Below are 20,108 nucleotides of genomic sequence, written 5' to 3'. Positions count from 1 at the left end.
TAATGTAAGATACAGTCACAGAAAATAAATATGTTTATAAGTACGTCTGAGTCAGTGACAACTCTACAACAGATTTATCCATCGGATCACCAGCAATGATGGTGATACATGACTGTGTACATTATGTATATAACTCGTCTAAACATCAACCCAACATTGTTAGATCTGTAAATTTGCTTTCGCAAATTTGTTGTTCTTCCCTCGCCGGGATTCGAACCCATGTTACTGAGATATCGTGACACCAAATCGCCTGCACTGTAGCCGTCCCGCTAGAAATATATGATTTATAACTTTCGTACCTTGAAGTGGACTTATAACACACGTTCGAAAGGCATCCATTTTGATTTGCTGAATCACAAATGTTTGAACAAATCAACAGTTTCCGATTAATGTTTATTCTTATTAGAACTTAAAAAAACCCAACTCTTTAACAATTTATAGAACAGATTAAACCACCTATTTCATTCCATTTGTCCTTAGGGAAATGTGGATTTCCTTAGATAAATTTTAGGTTCCCTGGTGAAATAACTTTTAAAAAGTAAAATTTAAATGTCATATCAAAAGCTCAAACACATCGAACTAATGGATAACAATTGTCGTATTCCTGACTTGTTACAGGCCTATTCATGCAGAAAATTGTTGATTAAACCTGGTTTTATAGCTAGTTAAACCGCTCACTTGTATGACGTAGATGGCATTTGTAGCAAATTTAAATCATTCTTAAAAAATATGGAGAGATTGGAATTAGCGTCCAAAACACTTGATAATTTTGTGTATTAATACAACCTTACAACAAAAAGAAGCCCCTCTTATATAAAAGATAATCTGCTGTTTTATAGAAGACGTCTAGGTATGGTCATACAATGTATTTACAAATAGTATTCAAGATGTCGGGGAACTAGTTAAATGAAGTATTAGTTAAAGTATACAACATTGTCTATCATAAATGTAGACCTGTTATCTGGAGAAACAAATCGTGTCACATAATTAGATAAGGTAACATATATAGCACGGAAAGGTTCAAATGATTTATTATATAGAACATTGTAGAAGAGAAATTATAACTTGAACGTGGATTATGTGTAAAATTATTCTTCTTGGTAAATAGTTTAATGTTATATACTATGATACCTTTCGTACGATCGATACAGATGTGAAGAAAAAAAAACACGGAGGAAAAAAGTGCGGTATATCATCTTAACCCTTAGTAACAATACGAGCATTCACATTATTTTTCATAATTTATAAAAACAGTCGAATAGACAAACAACAGTATACAACATACCAATTCCACCACTTGCAAAGTGAACAATATTTGAAATAAACGGGACAGATCTCGCGTGTTCTGGATAATAACGCAATCCCTTTTTAACAGTCAGGATAACTGTAAATAATGTTTCAGATAAATTCAATACTAGTATGTTTAAAATAGTCTTCAATTACAATTCATAATTTGTCAAGATATTTCAGTCGCTCAACACATACTAGAAAAGAACGGAAACATCGGGCTGATGGTGGGTGTATCTTTAATTTATACATCAAAATAAAGAAAAATGATACCCATGTTGCAATTGTTTTCTTCAGTTCTTATCAGAATTGGCATTTCCCACAAATATCCATTTATTCATATTGTGAAATAAGATATACTTGTATAATTTGTTTGGTAAAATTATTTTTCATGTCAATAGCAATAGCAATTTGTGTAACAACGGCAGAAATATGTGAAGATGTAGATACTACAGCATGTGAAAGGGTTAAACTCATCCGACCTGGCATGTGCAGTGAACCATATATGTCAAAACAGTGTAAGAGGCATTGTGGAAATTGTCGTAAGTTTCCAATATATCACCATATTTGTTTTATCGTTTATGTAGAACAAATCAGGTCGTTGGTTTGGAATATCATTATAGCATCTCAAGCCATGTAAATGTTTCCTTAAAATACAGTAAAAGGTTGACTCAGAGTTACAGCCATAATGTTTTGCGTCTGTTATGAATATTAGACTAAGTTGGTAATCACAGCACACCTCCCTTTGACACCCTTGGCTTTCAACTGTTGATTTTTTTTATTGTATGGAGTAAAGCTTAATCCGTAAAATCGATTTGAACGAATACGCCATTTGGTATTCGTAATATGATTATTTCCTTGTATTATTCACGTAATACATTGTATATGTGCTGTGATTGTCACAATACAATATAAAAAGCACATTTAATATTATTTAAAAGAAACAGCTGAATCTGAAAAATTATCTGAAAATTTCGTTAGAATAAATAGTCCAGTCGATTAGTGAAACAATAGTGGTAAAAGCTTCAAACTTTGCAGAGTGTTAGTTGAGGTCATAACTAACATTTACAGCTATGGACCCAGTTCAGAAAATTAAAATGGCGGCTTTTGGCGGCTATTTTGAAATTGCCTCCAAAAATTAATAAATATTATTAAAAAAAATATGAAAAAACTATTACTTTACATACTTTGATAACCTTTCGTATATTCATAACTAATGACAAAGACTATCAACTGAGGACTATTGGAGTATGAGTGTCCATCTTGAATGGTGGCCATTTTGAAGACGTAAATTTCCAATAAATCATTGTTCGCTATCCTAAATTGTTATTTGAATTTATTATTAGTTTTTTTATGCATTTACAACTAGTCATGCGAATTATTTATTTATGACTGTTGCTAGTTATACAGGGTATTCACCAAGTGCTCAAATAAGGCATGCATATGTTGAAAAAAATAATGTAACTAAAGAAATACATAAATTCTTTTACTTGCAGTTTAGCATGTTAGGCTTAGTTACTTTTTACCACAAAATAGTGCATATATACAAGTTATGACCACTCTATGACGAAAAGGAAACATATGTAGGTATTGAAATCACTGAAGCTGAAAAATCTAATTATCAAATAGCCTAGAAAGAATTCTGAAATGCCAAGAGAGGCCACGTGAGGATTTTCAATGCCAAGCAAATACAAAAAGAGCAGACATTTGAGCTGGTAATCAGTCATTTTTTTTGTAAGCATACAACTGTTCCAAGTTAATCAAGGCCATATATTAGGATCAACACTCCAGAATCCCTAGGCAAAAGGTACTAATCCTGTCAAAACAAATCTTTATACCAAAATATATTTTGTCAGGTAAAACGAAAAAAGTTCAAGATGAGTCACTGATTGAAAATACCAGTTAAATAACCAGACACAGTTGTGATGAATCAACAAGAACAATGATTGCAGGTAGTTTTTTCTATGAGGTATCTAACTATCATCATGAAGCATCCACAGTTATGATCTACAATAGAGTACGTGACTGTCACATAAACTACTAACCATTGTTCTTGTAACCTCAGTGCTGGAGATATATATTTCAGGAGCAGATATTATACAAAATGTTTGTTAGAACTGCACGACAATGCAATGCTAGTAAGACAGAATTCAAATACACAGAAAGAAAGTTAGGAATCTGTTATCCATGAAATGGGGCTCGCCAAATGGTAAAAAATAGTGTCGGCTCACATTCTGGAACAGATATTGTTTTAATATTTTAAATTGCTGATATCGTTAAATTGTACAGGAAACTTCTTTAATAAATATGAGTTGTCATGGAAGAAATTATTAATACAACCCTTCTGAAAAATTAGGGTCATGTCTTAAAGTCGTGATGGTGAAGGCATTATCATAGGCAAAGTAACTAAAATAGTTTGATTGAGTCTGGCTTGCTATTATAAAAAGGTTTACGGGGACATTCAATGTAGGCTGTCAAAATGAATCAGTTCCACAAATACTGAGACATGTTACCCTCTATCTGAGGACTAATAAGTTGCAGTTGTATCCTGTCGACGACGTGTTGAAAACTTGAACAAGATGAGAAATGGTAAGTGTTGTCTGCCATTCAACGACATTACTCGTCTTCGTCTCGATGTTTGGCCATCATGTACCATTCCTCCTAAGGAAACTTATGTCTGTTGAACTGATTCGTGTTGACAGCTGTTATTGAGTGTCTCTGAAAAACAATTGTTACTATCAATCATATATATTTTGCCAGCTATGGCTATGGTGATGCCTTCATTTTTACCCTTTTATAATGAGGTCTTTCTCAGAGCTTCATGAATACCTTCGTTAAAAATCAAGAGAACTAATTTATCTTGCGTGTATGCTTACAGATATCCTATCGCAGCTACATTTCAATTTTTTTTAAATGCGTTGTATCCGTTCTTCCTTCCATGATAACTTCATGTTGTTCAAGGCGTTTACTGTTCACTCAAGCGTGATCTGCAAGCTTGGAGATTGGTTCAATATCTGTCCCTGACCGTGTGCCGTCAATGTATTTTATTGTTTTGGAAAACACAACTCCAAGGATAAAAGATTCCTGGCTTTCTTTCTGTATCTTTTATCTTGCCTATTGACTATGCTGTCCAGTTTTATCAATCATTAAGCAGGATTTTAGTGATTTGACATCTCCAGCACTTACTTTGTCTACGAGAACATTGTCTTCTAGTACAGGTGCACAGTCGTTCACAAGTTTTGTGGATTTAAAATGCCAATGCATCATGGAGATCTTCAGATACATCACCACAGAAAAAATACACTGCAGTAATTAATTTTGTTGATCCAGTGCCACTTTACAATGTCTGGTTTCTTATTTTTTTCTCAACTTTTTTGGCAACTTATCTTCAACATCAGAAGTATGTTTTCACTTTTACTGATGAAATATTTTGAGATCTGAACATTTGTTTTGCCTTGTGATTCTGGAGTGCTTCTGGAGATCCATAGCCTTCATGCAACTGTTTCAAATTTAGCGAAAGAAAAAACAATTCAAGACCCAACATCTTTGTATGCTTAAAGAACTGATTACTAGCTAACATGTCTATGTCTATTCTGTTTGTATCTGCTTGGCATTGCAAACCCTCTCACATACTCTCTTGTCGTTTCACACATTCCTTCCAGTCTATTTGTCCATTAAGTTCTTTTGATATTTAGCTCAAGTATTTTCGAAATCTAAAATTTTTATCCTTTCCAACAACAACTTTTGGTCATAAATTATATTAAATATATGTAATTTCTGTTGTAAAAAGTTACTTAGGAAAACGTGTAAGTAACAGAAATTCCGATACTGATACCTTTATTTCGTAAACATGTGCATGCGTGATCTGACCACTTGGTCAGTATCCAATATAAATAAGCAAAAAAAGTATAAATGCAAACAGTGAATTAATCAAAATAGCGAATAATGATATATTGAAAATCCATGTTTTCAAACTGGGCATCATTCATGGTGGCTACCAAAACATCAATATCTGAAGTCCACAGTGGCAAGTCCTTGTCATCTATGATGAATATATCATATGACTATATAGGAACCTTTCTGCAGCAAGCACTTAGCTAAACACGGTTACCAAAGACATGTAAATGTGTAAAGGCAGTATTGAGTTGTACTACTATTTGTAAATGTGGAGGACAATGTGATAGAATATGATATACAGAGACAGCTATTGTTTGGCTTGACACAACTTGTACATTTAATTTTTTTTTGAAATCTTTTTTTTTGTATGATATGAAACTCATTATGTCTGCACAGTTTTTGAAAGTTGATTCAGATGATAAATATCAACAAACGAACTATCCTGTAATCAGTCAACTTTGATAAATGATAGGTATTCAAATACTTGTTAGCTTTATTTGTACTTGTAAACTAAAATTATCCTGTGATTATATGTTGAAGATGCGGTAGGATGAATATTGCTTTTAGCGTAATAGTTCATTTTAGGATAATTTCTGTTTTAACTATGTCGATTACTTTTGAACCTTAGCGAACAATGAATCATATTTTATGAACTAAAATTTCAAGTGTTGGGTGTGAACTTCAGGATAAAAACACTAAATGTAAATTGTCGGAAAATATACATTTATTTGTACCCTCTACAAAACAAAAGGGAAACTTGGGGTAATCGCTTTTCGTCCTGTTTCTATAGCTCATACAAATATATTTTTATATTTTCAACAATGTACATATATTGCATATTTATTTTCATCGAATTATGACTTTGAAGCTTAACCTATTTTGGCTTAAAAAAAAAAGATTTTTCAAGATGGCCGCTATTCAATATGGGTAACATTTTCAAAAATTTTGTTCAAAAAGACAATAATTATTGTTATCAGCACTGTCATTCTATTTACTAGATTTCATGTCAATATCTTCTCTGATATTATTTTCGTATTTTTTTTTTTATTAATTTATAGAGATCAAACGTCCTCCATTTTAAAAATGGCCGCCTCCTGTGCCAATTTCGACTTTTAGAGTGGGTCCGTAGCTTAAAATGTTGCTCATGGCATATACTACTACTATGCCAAATTCCATGCTTTTACCACAGTTTGAGCAATTTTGACAAAAATCTGCACAAATCGACAGGACTAAAAATGGGCAATTATGATATGCACACAATAAATAAGGTATTAGTATCAATTTATGAACTGATCGGAAACCTTAACCTGTATGATAATTTCATTTTTTTTATCATAGCTTCCAAATGTTACCAGTGTCATAATATTGATGACTTGCATTAATTGATGTTAGACATTTTGGTCGTTTAATGTTCATTTGGAAGGGGTGGGGGGGGGGGGGGCTTTAGGAATTGAGAAAAATGTCTGAACAATGATCAAATTGATAAATCTGCACTTTTACATGAGCATAAATCCATTTAAAAAAAAAATTGCTTCGAGAGCAAAAACTCCTTTGAGACATGATTGAGTAATCATAAAAAGTACGTCAAATTATCATTCTTACCTTTTTTTGTGCGTATAAACAAATTACGTCTCTTCATTCAAACAATGACATCTTGTCTGGTCGTTTAATGTTAATTTAGGGGGAACTGTACGAATAAAGAAAAATGTCTGAAAAATGATCAAATCGTTAAATCTGAACTTCTACATAAGCATAAATCCATCATTAAAAAAAAATAGTTCGTAGAGAAAAAAATGCTTTCAAATTTTTATCTTTAAGCATTTCAGATTCAGATAAATCCAGACGTTTTTTTTAATGTTCTTTCATTAGATGTATGTTTCATCAATAATTTAATTGATTCATTAATTTTTAAAACATAGAGCAGCAAGTTTTTTAAAAGAGGGGCGAACGATACCGGAGGAACAGTCAAACTCATAGATAGAAAATAAACTAATAACGCCATGGCCAAATTGGTACTGTCATTTAAAATGTAAACGTGCACAGAGACATGTTCTTATATATATATATATATATATTTATTTTTTGTCTTATGTTTAGATTTGTCTAATTGTCTATTTCACACAGCGTCAGTTTTTACTTTTTTTCGTTTTATTCATGAGGCAGTTATCAACGTATAAAATAAAGACGTTTTTTTTAATGCTGTTTCATTAGATGTATGTCTCATAAATAGTTTAATTGATTCATTAATTTTTAAAACATAGAGCAGCAAGTTGTTTAAAAGAGGGGCGAACGATACCGGAGGAACAGTCAAACTCATAGATAGAAAATAAACTAATAACGCCATGGCCAAATTTTTACTTCAGTTTTTACTTTTTTTTCGTTTTATTCATGAGGCAGTTATTAACGTATAAAATAAATTTGTTAATAACATATACGTTATACATATAACACGTTATAGTACAATTGTATACCCGAAAAATTAGTAAACATTTATTGTCTGTTGAAATACAACTTTTTGTTAAGATAACTGAAATACTGTTATATATACACTACAAATTGCTCAGAGTTTGAATTGACCAGTTTTTGTGCTCGACCTGTAAAATCGAGCACACATTTTACTCGACTAGACTCGACATTGTCTCGACTGTACTTAACTGTACTTAAGTGTACTCGACATGTCTCGACTTAATTAGTCTGATTCAGAACTTGATGATCTTTGTGTAGTCTGAAATGGTCTTGACCAAGGTTCGACCTGTCTCGACCTGTCTTGACTAGTCTCGACTCAGTCTCAACCAGTCTCGACCTGTCTCGACTAGTCTTTACCTTCAAATTTAGTTTTGACTGGTGTAATTCAGCCCTTCTAACTAAACTAAATATTGATCTTACAAAATTCAACCTTATTAGGTAGTTTGATGTATTGCTGTGAAATGAAAGAACTTAATTTTACAATAGGTAAAAGTAAAAATTATCATATAAATTCAGATAGGCATCTTTAATTTTTTTTTAAACTTTTTCAAATCAACTTGGATTTTCATCAAACTATGCAGCTATCTTAGATATATATTAAGCTTACTGAATCCCAGGTCATTTTGTTTTTGTTGTATTGCTTTCAAATTTAAGAATTAACGTAATCTTGGTAAAAAAAAGCTAGGATTTGCAATTCGGACAAAATAGAGATAGTACACTTTAATTTTTCTAATAACTTTTTTCAAATCAACTTGGATTTTCATGAAACTATGCAGCTATCTTAGATATATATTAAGCTTACTGTCAAATTTAAGCATTAAATTGATGTAGGTAAAAAAGGGCTAGAATTTGCAGTTCAAACAATATTCAGATAGAACACTTTAGATTATCTCAAAGCAACTTGAATTTTCATTCAATTCTACAGCTATATATCTTTATTATATATTACTCTTACAAAAAACAGGTCATTTGGTAATTTAGTGTATTACTGTCAAATTTAAATATTTAAATTATAGGTATCTATCTGATTTTTTCAAAACTGAAAATCCTAAGTTTTACAGGTAAAAAGAAAGCTCTACTTTTCTTTAACTCGTGTATTACTTTTCTAGTGAATTAAAAAAAGCCTTGTGATTTAGATTTAACAGGATGTTGCAACTTTGAATAAATGTTATTTAGAATTTAAAACTCTCTGGTAGATGTGATCTTGTTAATAAGTTTGCCCCAAGCAGAAGGTATTGCTTTATAAATCACCACAAATCAGAAGAACTACTTTAATAGAAATTAATGTTTCATCCCTTTTTGATATATTTATATAATATATATCAAAAAGGAATAAAACATCAAAGGAATTATATAACTATTTTATATATACTTTTTCCCAAATTATGAGGAAATATATATTTCTAATATCGTAGCTTTTTGACCTAGATAAATTAAATTCTTAAATTTGACAGAAATATGCAAAACTAAATAACAACCTATGATTCAGTATGATCAATATATTTCAAAGATAGTTGTATCGTTTGATGAAAATCTAAGGTGATTTGAAAAAAGTTATGAAAAAAATTAAAGTGTACTATCACTATTTTGTCCAAACTGCAAATCCTAGCTTTTTTTTATCTAGGTTAATCAAATTCTTAAATTTGACAGCAACACAACAAAAAACAAAATGACCTGTGATTCAGTAAGCTTGATATATATCTAAGATAGCTGCATAGTTTAATGAAAATCCAAGTTGATTTGAAAAAGTTAAAAAAATTAAAGTGTATTATCTCTATTTTGTTCGAACTGCAAATTATAGCTTTTTTTTACCTAGGTTAATTTAATTCTTAAATTTGACAGCAATAAAACAAAAAAACAAGATGACCTGGGATTCATTAAGCTTAATATATATCTAAGATAGCTGCATAGTTTCATGAAAATCCAAGTTGATTTGAAAAAGTTATTAAAATATTAAAGTGTACTATCTCTATTTTGTCCGAATTGCAAATCCTAGCTTTTTTTTACCAAGATTACTTGAATTCTTAAATTTTACAGCAATCCAACAACAAATTAAATGACATGGGATTCAGTAAGCTTAATATATATCTAAGATAGCTGCATAGTTTGATGAAAATCCAAGTTGGTTTGAAAAAATTATAAAAAAATTAAAGATGCCTATCTGAATGTATATAATAATTTTTACTTTAACCTATTGTAAAATTAAATTCTTTCATTTCACTGCAATAAATCAAACTACCTTATAAGGTTGAATTTTGTAAGATCAATATTTAATTTAGTTAGATGGGCTGAATTATACCAGTCAAAACTAAATTTGAAGGTCAAGACTAGTCGAGACAGGTCGAGACTGGTTGAGACTGGGTCGAGACAGGTCGAGACTAGTCAAGACAGGTCGAGCATTGGTCAAGACCATTTCAGACTACACAAAGATCATCAAGTACTGAATCAGACTAATTAAGTAAAGTCGAGACCTAGTCGAGTACATTTAAGTACAGTTAATTACAGTCGAGACAATGTCGAGACTAGTCGAGTACACTTAAGTACAGTTAATTACAGTCGAGACAATGTCGAGACTAGTCGAGTAAACTGTGTGCTCGATATTACAGGTCGAGCACAAAAACTGGTCAATTTAGACTCTGAGCAGTTTGTAGTGATACTGTGTACCATTCACAAAACCTGCACATTTTTAACAAATGTCTAACATCTATTATTTTTTTTAAATGTTAGAGAATGATTTAAATTATATGCGACTACCCTAAATAATTTGTGAAATATTTGCCGACAAAAAAAGACTCGAATTCCTTTATTATTAAGTTTAGGTAATGTTGCGTATTCAATTTGTAAATCTGCGTTGTAAGCGTGTTTGTCCTTTCGTTAGTTTTCTTCTTTTTTTCATGACATTGTTAGTTTCTATTGATTAAGATGTTTGGGTTGTCCATTAGGTTCTGATTTATGCATTATTTTTATTGTTGTAATAAAATAGCCAACCAAATAAACATAAGCGAAGTCTAAAGAAACCAAGTATACACAATCTTGTTTTTCTCATTATAGCTTTAGCGAAAAGAAACCCAGGCACAGCTAGCCAAGGGAATCGTAAGTTATTCTTACTAATTAGTGAAATCGATGTCTAGATATACACGATCAAAGTACAACTTAAAAATTGATGATAAAGATAGGTTGAATTGACACAAAAGTACAAAAAGAGGCCAACATCTATTATATGTATAGATTGTTAAATACAGTATTGATGGCCAGTTGAGTCTCAACAAGTTCACAAAGTTAATGAATATTTGTAGATTCATGGTAAATGCTTTGAAATGGGGAGGGGTTATATATGCAGTTTTGTGTGGACTAGTTTATTTGTTTGATTTAAACTACATTTGTGTTTGAAAACAATTATTACAAGCACATGAGTTTGGTGATTATTACGTATTACAAGTCAGTTTTCAAATCGTGTTGAATATCAAGTTGGAATGTAGACACTTTCCTTTCTCAGTGACCTGCTACCAGTGCCCATCGCATATTCCGTATAAAGGTGCCTGCACGAAAACTACACAATGTCAGTCTGGATACGTAAGCATATCTCTATTTTTTCAGTTGAATAGAACCATAACTCATATAGCCTTTATATGTAATACAAAATATAGAAGGATATGATATGAGTGCCAATGAGAGAAATCTCCATCCAAGTCACAATTTATAAAAGAAAACCATTATAGATGAAGGTACGGTCTTCAACGTGGAGCCTTGGCTCACACCGAACAGCAAGCTATAAAGGGCACCAACAAAATACTAGTGTAAAACCATTTAAACGGAACAACCAATGGTCTAATCTATATAGCAATGTATATGTCCTTGTTGATTGGTTGATAAAAAGTTTTCTGAATATCACGTGCTTCATTTATGGTGGGTTGGTTGGTCGGTATGTGTATTGATTAATTGATTGTTTGATTTAATGCATGATTTATTGATAGATTTATTGACAGTTTCCATAACGTGAAGATATGCATATTTCAGTTTGATTAAACCATTAAATAATTGCTTAATGTCCAGAGAAAAGTTTTTATTGAACATTTTGTAATCAGAGAAATGTGTAAAATTAATACCTTCATACACAATAGAGACTCGTCATAGACCACGTCCTGAATTAAATACTGAAAACCAACTTATTTTTGCGGACACTTTATTTCGCGTTTAACCCGTTCTAGTCCACATTGTGGTTATCAAATTTCGCGACTTTCTTATTTCCTTGATGTAGTTTAATAAGGAAATATACACATTTCAAATATTTTCGACGATTTATTTTCGCGTAATTTGTCTACTTGCGGAAGTCGCGAAAATGAATCACTCGCGAAAATAAGTTGGTACATGGGTACGGTGTCAAATTATTAGCAAAAAAGAAAAAAAAAGAAAAGTTAGTTTCATATTGGAATGTCATAAAAATAGAAAACAAATTTTGATATATCACAAATGTTTAAAACATAATTTTTGAAGATTCCTAGACAAAAATCAAATCCATAAAGAAAAAAAAAGAATAATTTTGAGAGGAGGTGCTATTTCTTACATGTTCCCATTGAGGTCTATAAATGATCATGACAAAACATGTTTGGTGAGGGAAAGAGAATGGGTGCTTCTCATGTATAAATGTGATTGTTTTTCGGTTTCTATTGCTTAATAGGATACTTATTTTGTATGTCATTTGTTTGCTATGCGTTTTACTTTAATATTATTTCGAAAGGCTTGATAACTTAAATCGACACAAGACATGAGAACCAGCTCACAAACAAACATGCAAAATGACAAAAGACATTGAAAGACGAAAAGAAACCAACTATTCAGCTGTTTTCTGTTCTTTGGTCGGGCTGTTGTCTCTTTGTCAAATTCCCCATTTCCATTCTCAATTTTATATACATAAATATACTGTCAATAGATATAGGAAGAGGTGGTATGAGTGCAAATGAGACAACTCTCCAATTAAGTCACAATCGATAAAAGTACAACATTATAGGGTAAGATCAGGTCTTCAAACGGAACCTAGGATCACACCGAACCGCAAGCTATAAAGGGCCCAGAAAATTACTAGTGTAAAACCATTCAAACGGGAAAAACAACGGTCTAATCTATATAAAACACTAGAAACGAGAAACACTTATGAACCGCATAAACAAACGACAACTACTGAACATAGGACATGTACAAACAATTGCAGCAGGAATAAACGTTTTAATGGTGCTGTTAAGCAGTTATTAGCCAAATTTCAACAAATCAATACAACTTGTATACTAGATGGATGTTACATTTTTTATTGAACAAATGAAGTTGTCGATAATTTCTATTTGTAGGTTTGTTCCATTAAGAAGACAACAGTATCTGGTGGTCATATATTTTGGACTTTATTTGAAATGGGATGTATGTTGGAACAGGTATAATAAATTCATTGAAAACTTAGAGGGACCCAACCACTTGATTTGTCTCGTTTGATTTTCATCACATTTAGAATTGACAAAAATAGAGCAAGAAATTTTAACCCTTAAATTTACCATGTTTACAAAATCATTTTTTTGGGGAATATATCAGTTTGTAGCGCATTAATTTTGAGTTGCTTGAATTCTTTTAACTTATAGAAGGTGATTTAAACTTTCATCTGAGTTAACTCTGTTTTAAATTAGTGTCATGTTCACTGATGAGTCATGATTGAATACTCATAAAAAGTACATCGAATTATCATTCTAACCTTTTCTTTTTTGCGCATATAAGCAAAAAGTAAAATCACAAAAATACTGAACTCCGAGGAAAATTAAAAACGGAAAGTCCCTTATCAAGTAGCAAAATAAAAGAATAAAACAAAGGAATGAACATCAACTTTCATATTCCTAACTTGGTACAGGCATTTTATTATGTAGAAAATGGTGGATTAAATCTGGTTGTATAGCGCTTAACCTCTCACATGTATTACAGTCGCATCAAATTCCATTATATTGACACCGATGCGTGAACAAAACAGACATAATAATTAAAATTGGCAAATAGGAGTACATCAGTCATCAACGTGTCACAATCTCAATTAGAACAAAAACAAACAAATTACGTCTCTACATTCAAACAATGACATCTTGTTTGGTCGTTTAATGTTAAGTTTGGATTTGATTTGAAATTAGTATATCACTACTTCAATATGTTTTATTTCTGTGTTCACTCAGAAATATTTTCGTTTCAAATATGTGAAATACCAGTATTGTTAGGGCAAATCCATCTGTGATACGCCCTATACATGCTATAGAAAAAAAAAATGTGTTATGATATATAAAAGGCAATTTTGTTTTCTAACTATTTTCTCATTTCAGTTCTTCAATCCTTTCTAGTATGATTGTACAAGCAACTAACGTCTTAACCATTTAACAATGACATTTCAATTAATCGTTTCATATTTTGATGGAATTAAAACTTGAAATTGATTGATCAATACTTTTCGAGATATTTCATTTCTGTAATCAGTTTTCACACAAAGAATTGTAACGATTTAATGATTATAAAGAGATTGCTTACATATATATATCTGTGATACATTATGTTCTGATTTAACCGATATGGTCACGATTATTGTCTAATTTCTCGATTATTAATCGATAGCTTGTACGATTATAGTGACAGTGTTTACTCTGTTTTGCTTTTGTGCGTAATTGATAAGGATAAGTAATTACACATTTTTTTATACACTGTCAATTACTTAAATAGCATTACATTGTTCAGTACAGTTTCTTGTATATTCCTCCATTAATTGTGGAGCACTACCCAAATAATTAATATCAAAATAAATCTAATCACAAGTACATGTATGCTGCTAATTGAAATTATGTCCGTTTTTTTCATAGATCCACTTTCACAGAAAAATACATGAAATAAGGGGAAGGAAATTCGAAAAAAATCAAATCTGATGTTATATTAAAAACATGTACCCATAATATACGATTAAATCATAAAATGACAAAACAAAATTAAAGCAGTAAAGTATGAAACTTTATTCACCTAATCAACATAATTATGTATGTTTGTCATTATATATCATTAAGAATTAATAATAATCATTGTAATAATTTGTTAGTAATTATACTACCCGCTTAGGGCGTCCTTGATTGACAATAAAATTATTTTATTGTATTGTATTATATTGTATTGTATAGTATTGTATTGTATTGCATTGTATGATCATAAGAAAATACCCCTTTCTGAGTGTATTTCTTGAGATTTCATTGTATCAATAAATAATTCAAGTTTGTTTAAATAGTCTTGTAGCAAGATAGGAAGTGGCTTTGGACGTCGATCAGCATTTACTCCGTATTGTTGTAAAAATAATTTATGTAACGATCATCAACCTCTGCCACCTACTACACGCATGCCTACTATACCGCCGAATCCATGTAAGTAAAAGTCTATTAGTTGTTCTAACACAATTATTATGTAAGACATTTTGATACAGTTTTTTTTCTTTTAAAAACGCAAAGTATTAGGAGTAAAAGATTTAATCTATACACTGTAGGCAGTACGATGTATGAAAAATTACTTCTATCTTCATTTGATAATTTCTACTGTCACTTTCACATTATTGATCCGTGTTGAAGATTATTAGGTATTATGTGAAATCAGCATGTCACAGTTTGTATTCCGATATATACAAATTATGTTACCCTATCAGATGTCTTAATTTTTAATAATACAATGCGTATTCACACCTTTCAAAGCAAGAAGAAAAAGATTTGTCATCGTAATCCATTAATGAGATTCGAACGCTGGTAAACTACTTTTGCCTTATCTTGTCACTCTAATAATTCCGACAAGTTTACCTTTATATAGGCATGTTAAGTAACTATGTTAATACAACTATTTTCCAAATGTGTTATACAGATTGTCCAAGTGGATTCCAATATGTCAGTGGGTCGTGTTATTTGGTGAACTTAACTGCAATGACATGGTCAAAGGCACAGGTAAATGTCACTTAAGTACATAGTATATAACATGCATAAATGACAATATTACGTGATAAATTATCAAGACAGTGAAATGCATAAAAAAAATAATGGAATTCTGATTAAAGGTTGGATGATAGATATTTACACATTTATTATTGTGCTTTTTCACTGAGTATGGTTTATCAACCTTTTTGAATGTAATAATGTTAGATTTTACGAGGTAAGTAATAATCATGTTCCCCCATTTCTCTTATATCTTTATTTGATATAAACATTAGAATAAGACAAGATGACTCCCCCACTAACCTTTTGAGATAGTAGTAAGTAACTATGTATCACCGTCCGGTATTCAACAAAGCACAGAGCCAATAGTTATCAAAGGTACCAGGATTATAATTCAATATGCTAGACACGCGTTTCGTCTACATAAGGCTCATCAGTGATGCTCAGATCAAAAAAGTTGTAAAGCCAAACAAGTACAAAGTTGAAGAGCATTGAGGACCAACAATTTCAAAAAGTTGTGACAAATACTGCTAATTAGGTAATCCAATACCACAAATTTAGGTTTAAAAGGACCAGAAATCAGAAATTATTTCAACTTAAATAATCGGAAGTTCTGGATTTTTGGCGATTTTCTCTGAACAATTGGTCTTTTATTAATCGAAAGTTTCAACTTATTTTAAACGAATTTAGCACTTTAAGCACTTTTAACATTTTATTATCAGACTTGTCTTTCTACTTTTTGTAAAAGCTTTGTTATCCCACGTTGATACTGTTTATTTTGTGTTAAAGTATTGTTCAGCTGAGGAACAAATAGGAACACCATAGTATATTTCTTTTTTGTATAAGGGTGTTAATTATAAGCTCTAACTGTAACAATATTTTAGTTCATATTGTAAATGATAAATTGAAATAAATGCCGTACCTTCTTCGCTTTTATTTTTAATTTAAGGACTTTTGCCGAAGTCACGGTGCACACTTAGCTGATTTCACTACAAGATATCAGATGGGACCTGTAATACAAAAAGCAGTAATACCACTGTCATCTCATTTTAAATACTTTGGTATAAGTTTTTCTAATTGCTCTATTTTATATTTATTTATAACGAATCTACGTCTTGTCATATGCATGTAATGAATAGCTACATTCATTAATTTAATAAGTTTGTGTTTTCTTTTCTGTATAACATTAAGATAAGATGGGGAGGACAGGGGTAAGGGAGACAGGGAGAAAGGGGGTAGGATAAAGGAGAAAGGGTGGGAGAAAGGTGAATGGTACCCCCTGTCCTCCCACTTCTGTATAACATTAAGATAACCTTGCAACAATTTAAATGTCTTAACTACTGTTGATTCATTATTTTTAGTCGGATATCAATTTTCGTCGATTTATTGGGTACAGTTGAACCACGAAATTAAATGTTCAATGAATGACGCATGTTCTATAGGCTTGTCTGCAGACTTTGACAAAAACCACACAATTAGATATCCATAAAACATCAAAGTCTGTCTTTATGCATGACAACTGGTACCCACGATATAAAATATTCAAAGTATGCGACAAGCTTATTAATTATAAATTTAAGTATATAAGAGTCATAAGATAACAAATCACAATACAAAGAATGAACTCGAATTCAAAAAAAGATTATACTTTGATCAGAAAGAGACCTGAAAAAATAGATAAACAGATGTCATGAACAACTCCAAAGAACAAGAACAACTGAATAACACAAACCACAAATCAACTGGTGGTATTTTCAGATAGTTTAGTAGAGTAGGTATACAATACTTGAATACATGTACTTATTAGTTACTAATTGCAAGTATATATTTGTTCAATTTTGTAAGCGGCGCTTCATATGAGGGTAAAAAAAATCATGATAAGAAGTGCATTCTATAAAATATTGTATCAACTTGGAGATATGTAATCTTTTTGTATGCATTGCTGACATTTTGCTAGATAAGAAGGAAAATTGTCATGCAATTATTTCATACCCCCGTTATTACTTTAGCTGCGCGAAAGTTTCCGCTTGTAAACATGGTGAGATACAATGTAGTTGGATATTACTTCATCAGGAACGTTCAAATCCCACCTAAAAAGGAAAACACATGATGCATACGAACTTAATATGTTAGGAGCTATACAACCAAAAGGCACATAAAAGATAGGGCAAAAATAAATCCCATCTAAGGCGAAGTATGTAACTAATAATTTCAGACAGGTATGATATAACCCGTATCATTATTGAAGCATTGCCTACTGACAGATGCATATAAACATGGAGTAGGAGTGCTCTATTGAAGAAGTATGTGATACCCTTGACTTCAAGATCGATGAGATACATGAATGTGCATTTAGGAAAGTCCCAATATATATGTAGCATGAATGTTGATATGATCCCGCTACATTGTCCTATTATACTCTATATTAACAACAAAATATTCATACCTTATTCTGAATTAGTATCTACAGTATCTACAGTTCATTTCACGTTTTGTACATTGACTAATTCAATCCTTCACTAAATCCTTCAAAAGTATTTCAAAGTTTTGTTTCCGCTTTAAAGAGTTAGCCTCATGGTATTTGGCTTTCGTGTTAAAAAACTGTGTAAACATACATCTATCACAACTGACTAAATAATTCAAACAAACATATCAATGAATGTAGCAAAGACACAAACGACAGACGACAACAAGAAAGTGTTCTCGATATCAAACAAATTAAACACACAAAGCTTAAAAAACTATGTTTCAGTTTATTTTTACAGATTTTTATGTTTTTTTTCCCAACTTCAGATCCGCATTGTTGGATAGATGCTGTATATTCTGACAGCCAACACCACTGGATTTGGTCGCACAGTTCTGCCTTAATTGATTATCGTTCTTTTACCCAATTAGCACATAGTGATGGTAAAACTTCAAAGTGTGCATTTGCTACCTATGCTGCGGGTATTACTCCATTGATATTTGAAATCGATGTTGATTGCAGTCGAAGTTACATTCCTTTATGTGAAGTTAATCCCTTGTAATAACATTAAATAATCGTCGTAATGATAATTGCGATGATATCAAGAATGATTTTTCTCTTCTTTTTTCCTTAGTTCTTGACCAAATTATACTTTTTTCGACATAATCATTTCGTTCTTTGACAAATAAGTTGATCAGGCTTAATGACGTCACACAACAAAAAAGATGACAAAACAAATTGGATACATTTTGCTACATGTAACAAAAAAAATCAAAAATTTAGAGAAACAGATTCTACCGCTGTATGTCATGCAATACGATTTTTGTCTTAGTTCGACCAAATATTAGTCTTAGATGCATGATCTTTTTGTTAGTTGTTAGTGGCTTTGAACTGGCTGTCAGTAACTGCGAGTACTCTCAGATCTGTACTAAGTGTCTTTTTTGTTGTTGTGATATACAAGTACCCGGCGACGTCCACTCTGTGTAGTATTTGCATTCGTATCTATAAATGCCTTTTGTAACTGATTTTTATAGTTCGTTCTTATGTTTTACTGTTAAACCACTGTCCCAGATTAGGGGAGGGTTGGAATCCCGCTAATATGTTTACCCGGCCACATTCTGAATTTATGTGCCTGTCTCAAATCAGGAGCCTGTAATTTTTTGTCGTTTGTTTATGTGTCACATATTTGTTGTTCGTTATTGTTTTGTATATAACATCATGAACATGTATAAATTATGCCGTTAGTTTGAATTGTTTTACATTGTCATTTTGGGCCTTTTATAGCTTACCATGCGGTATGGGCTTTGGTCATTGTTGAAAACCGTACGGTGACTTATAGTTGTTTGTTAATTTCTGTTTTATTCGGTCTATTGTGAAGAGTTGTCTCATCGGCAATCATACCACATCTTCTTTTTTGTTATATTTAGTAACATAATCAAAACGAGGATACTTAAAGCATTCCAAACCTATGAGTTTACCCATAGAATACAATACATTTCAATGATGATCTCTGTAGTATTCTATAAAGGAAATGCAAAATAAAACGAAAACAATCTTTGAATATTTGTTTATGTGAAATCGTCGATCAAACCACAATATTAATGCCATGAACAAACTTTATCTGTTTTTTGTTCATGCATGTAACTTTGAGATACACATGCGCTGTTTCTTTTTGTGATTAGATACGGCATACTCTTTCTCTGCGTATTTTTGTTGGTGCAACTCAATGACATTTAATGCGATATTTTCAATAATGGAAATCAGTTGTTAAAGGTGTCCATGGCGTAAAAATAAACCTGAAAAAAATATTCGTTGAAATTAATTCACAGACATACAAATAGCAAACAGAATCGCTCAATATGTTGTTGTTATATGGTGTTGTTAAGTATATAACATCTATTTCTTTCTCTATATTGTGTGATACAATATGATGTTACATTTGATGATCATTCACGGTATTCTCGGTTATCACAAAATGTACAGATAGCTTGTTAAGTGGAGGTTTTACAGAAATAATTCATCTG

At 31.4% G+C, this 20,108-nt stretch overlaps 1 protein-coding gene across 1 annotated transcript; it reads left to right on the top strand.

The window, feature by feature from the left end:
• Positions 1-1,003: 1,003 nt before the first annotated feature.
• LOC143056709 (uncharacterized) lies at positions 1,004-18,695 on the top strand. Its single transcript, XM_076229852.1, has 9 exons — positions 1,004-1,100; positions 1,689-1,829; positions 10,702-10,743; positions 11,147-11,223; positions 12,993-13,073; positions 14,936-15,068; positions 15,553-15,632; positions 16,570-16,681; positions 18,414-18,695. Exons 1-9 carry the CDS (start codon positions 1,079-1,081, stop codon positions 18,644-18,646), a joined length of 921 nt encoding a protein of 306 aa, XP_076085967.1. The 5' UTR covers positions 1,004-1,078; the 3' UTR covers positions 18,647-18,695.
• Positions 18,696-20,108: the final 1,413 nt, after the last annotated feature.

The sequence above is a fragment of the Mytilus galloprovincialis genome, chromosome 13 (assembly GCF_965363235.1).
Source record: "Mytilus galloprovincialis chromosome 13, xbMytGall1.hap1.1, whole genome shotgun sequence".
In the NCBI taxonomy this organism is placed as follows: domain Eukaryota; kingdom Metazoa; phylum Mollusca; class Bivalvia; order Mytilida; family Mytilidae; genus Mytilus; species Mytilus galloprovincialis.
Note: the sequence above shows the minus strand (reverse complement) of the source record. Positions and strands in the feature narration are given on the sequence as shown.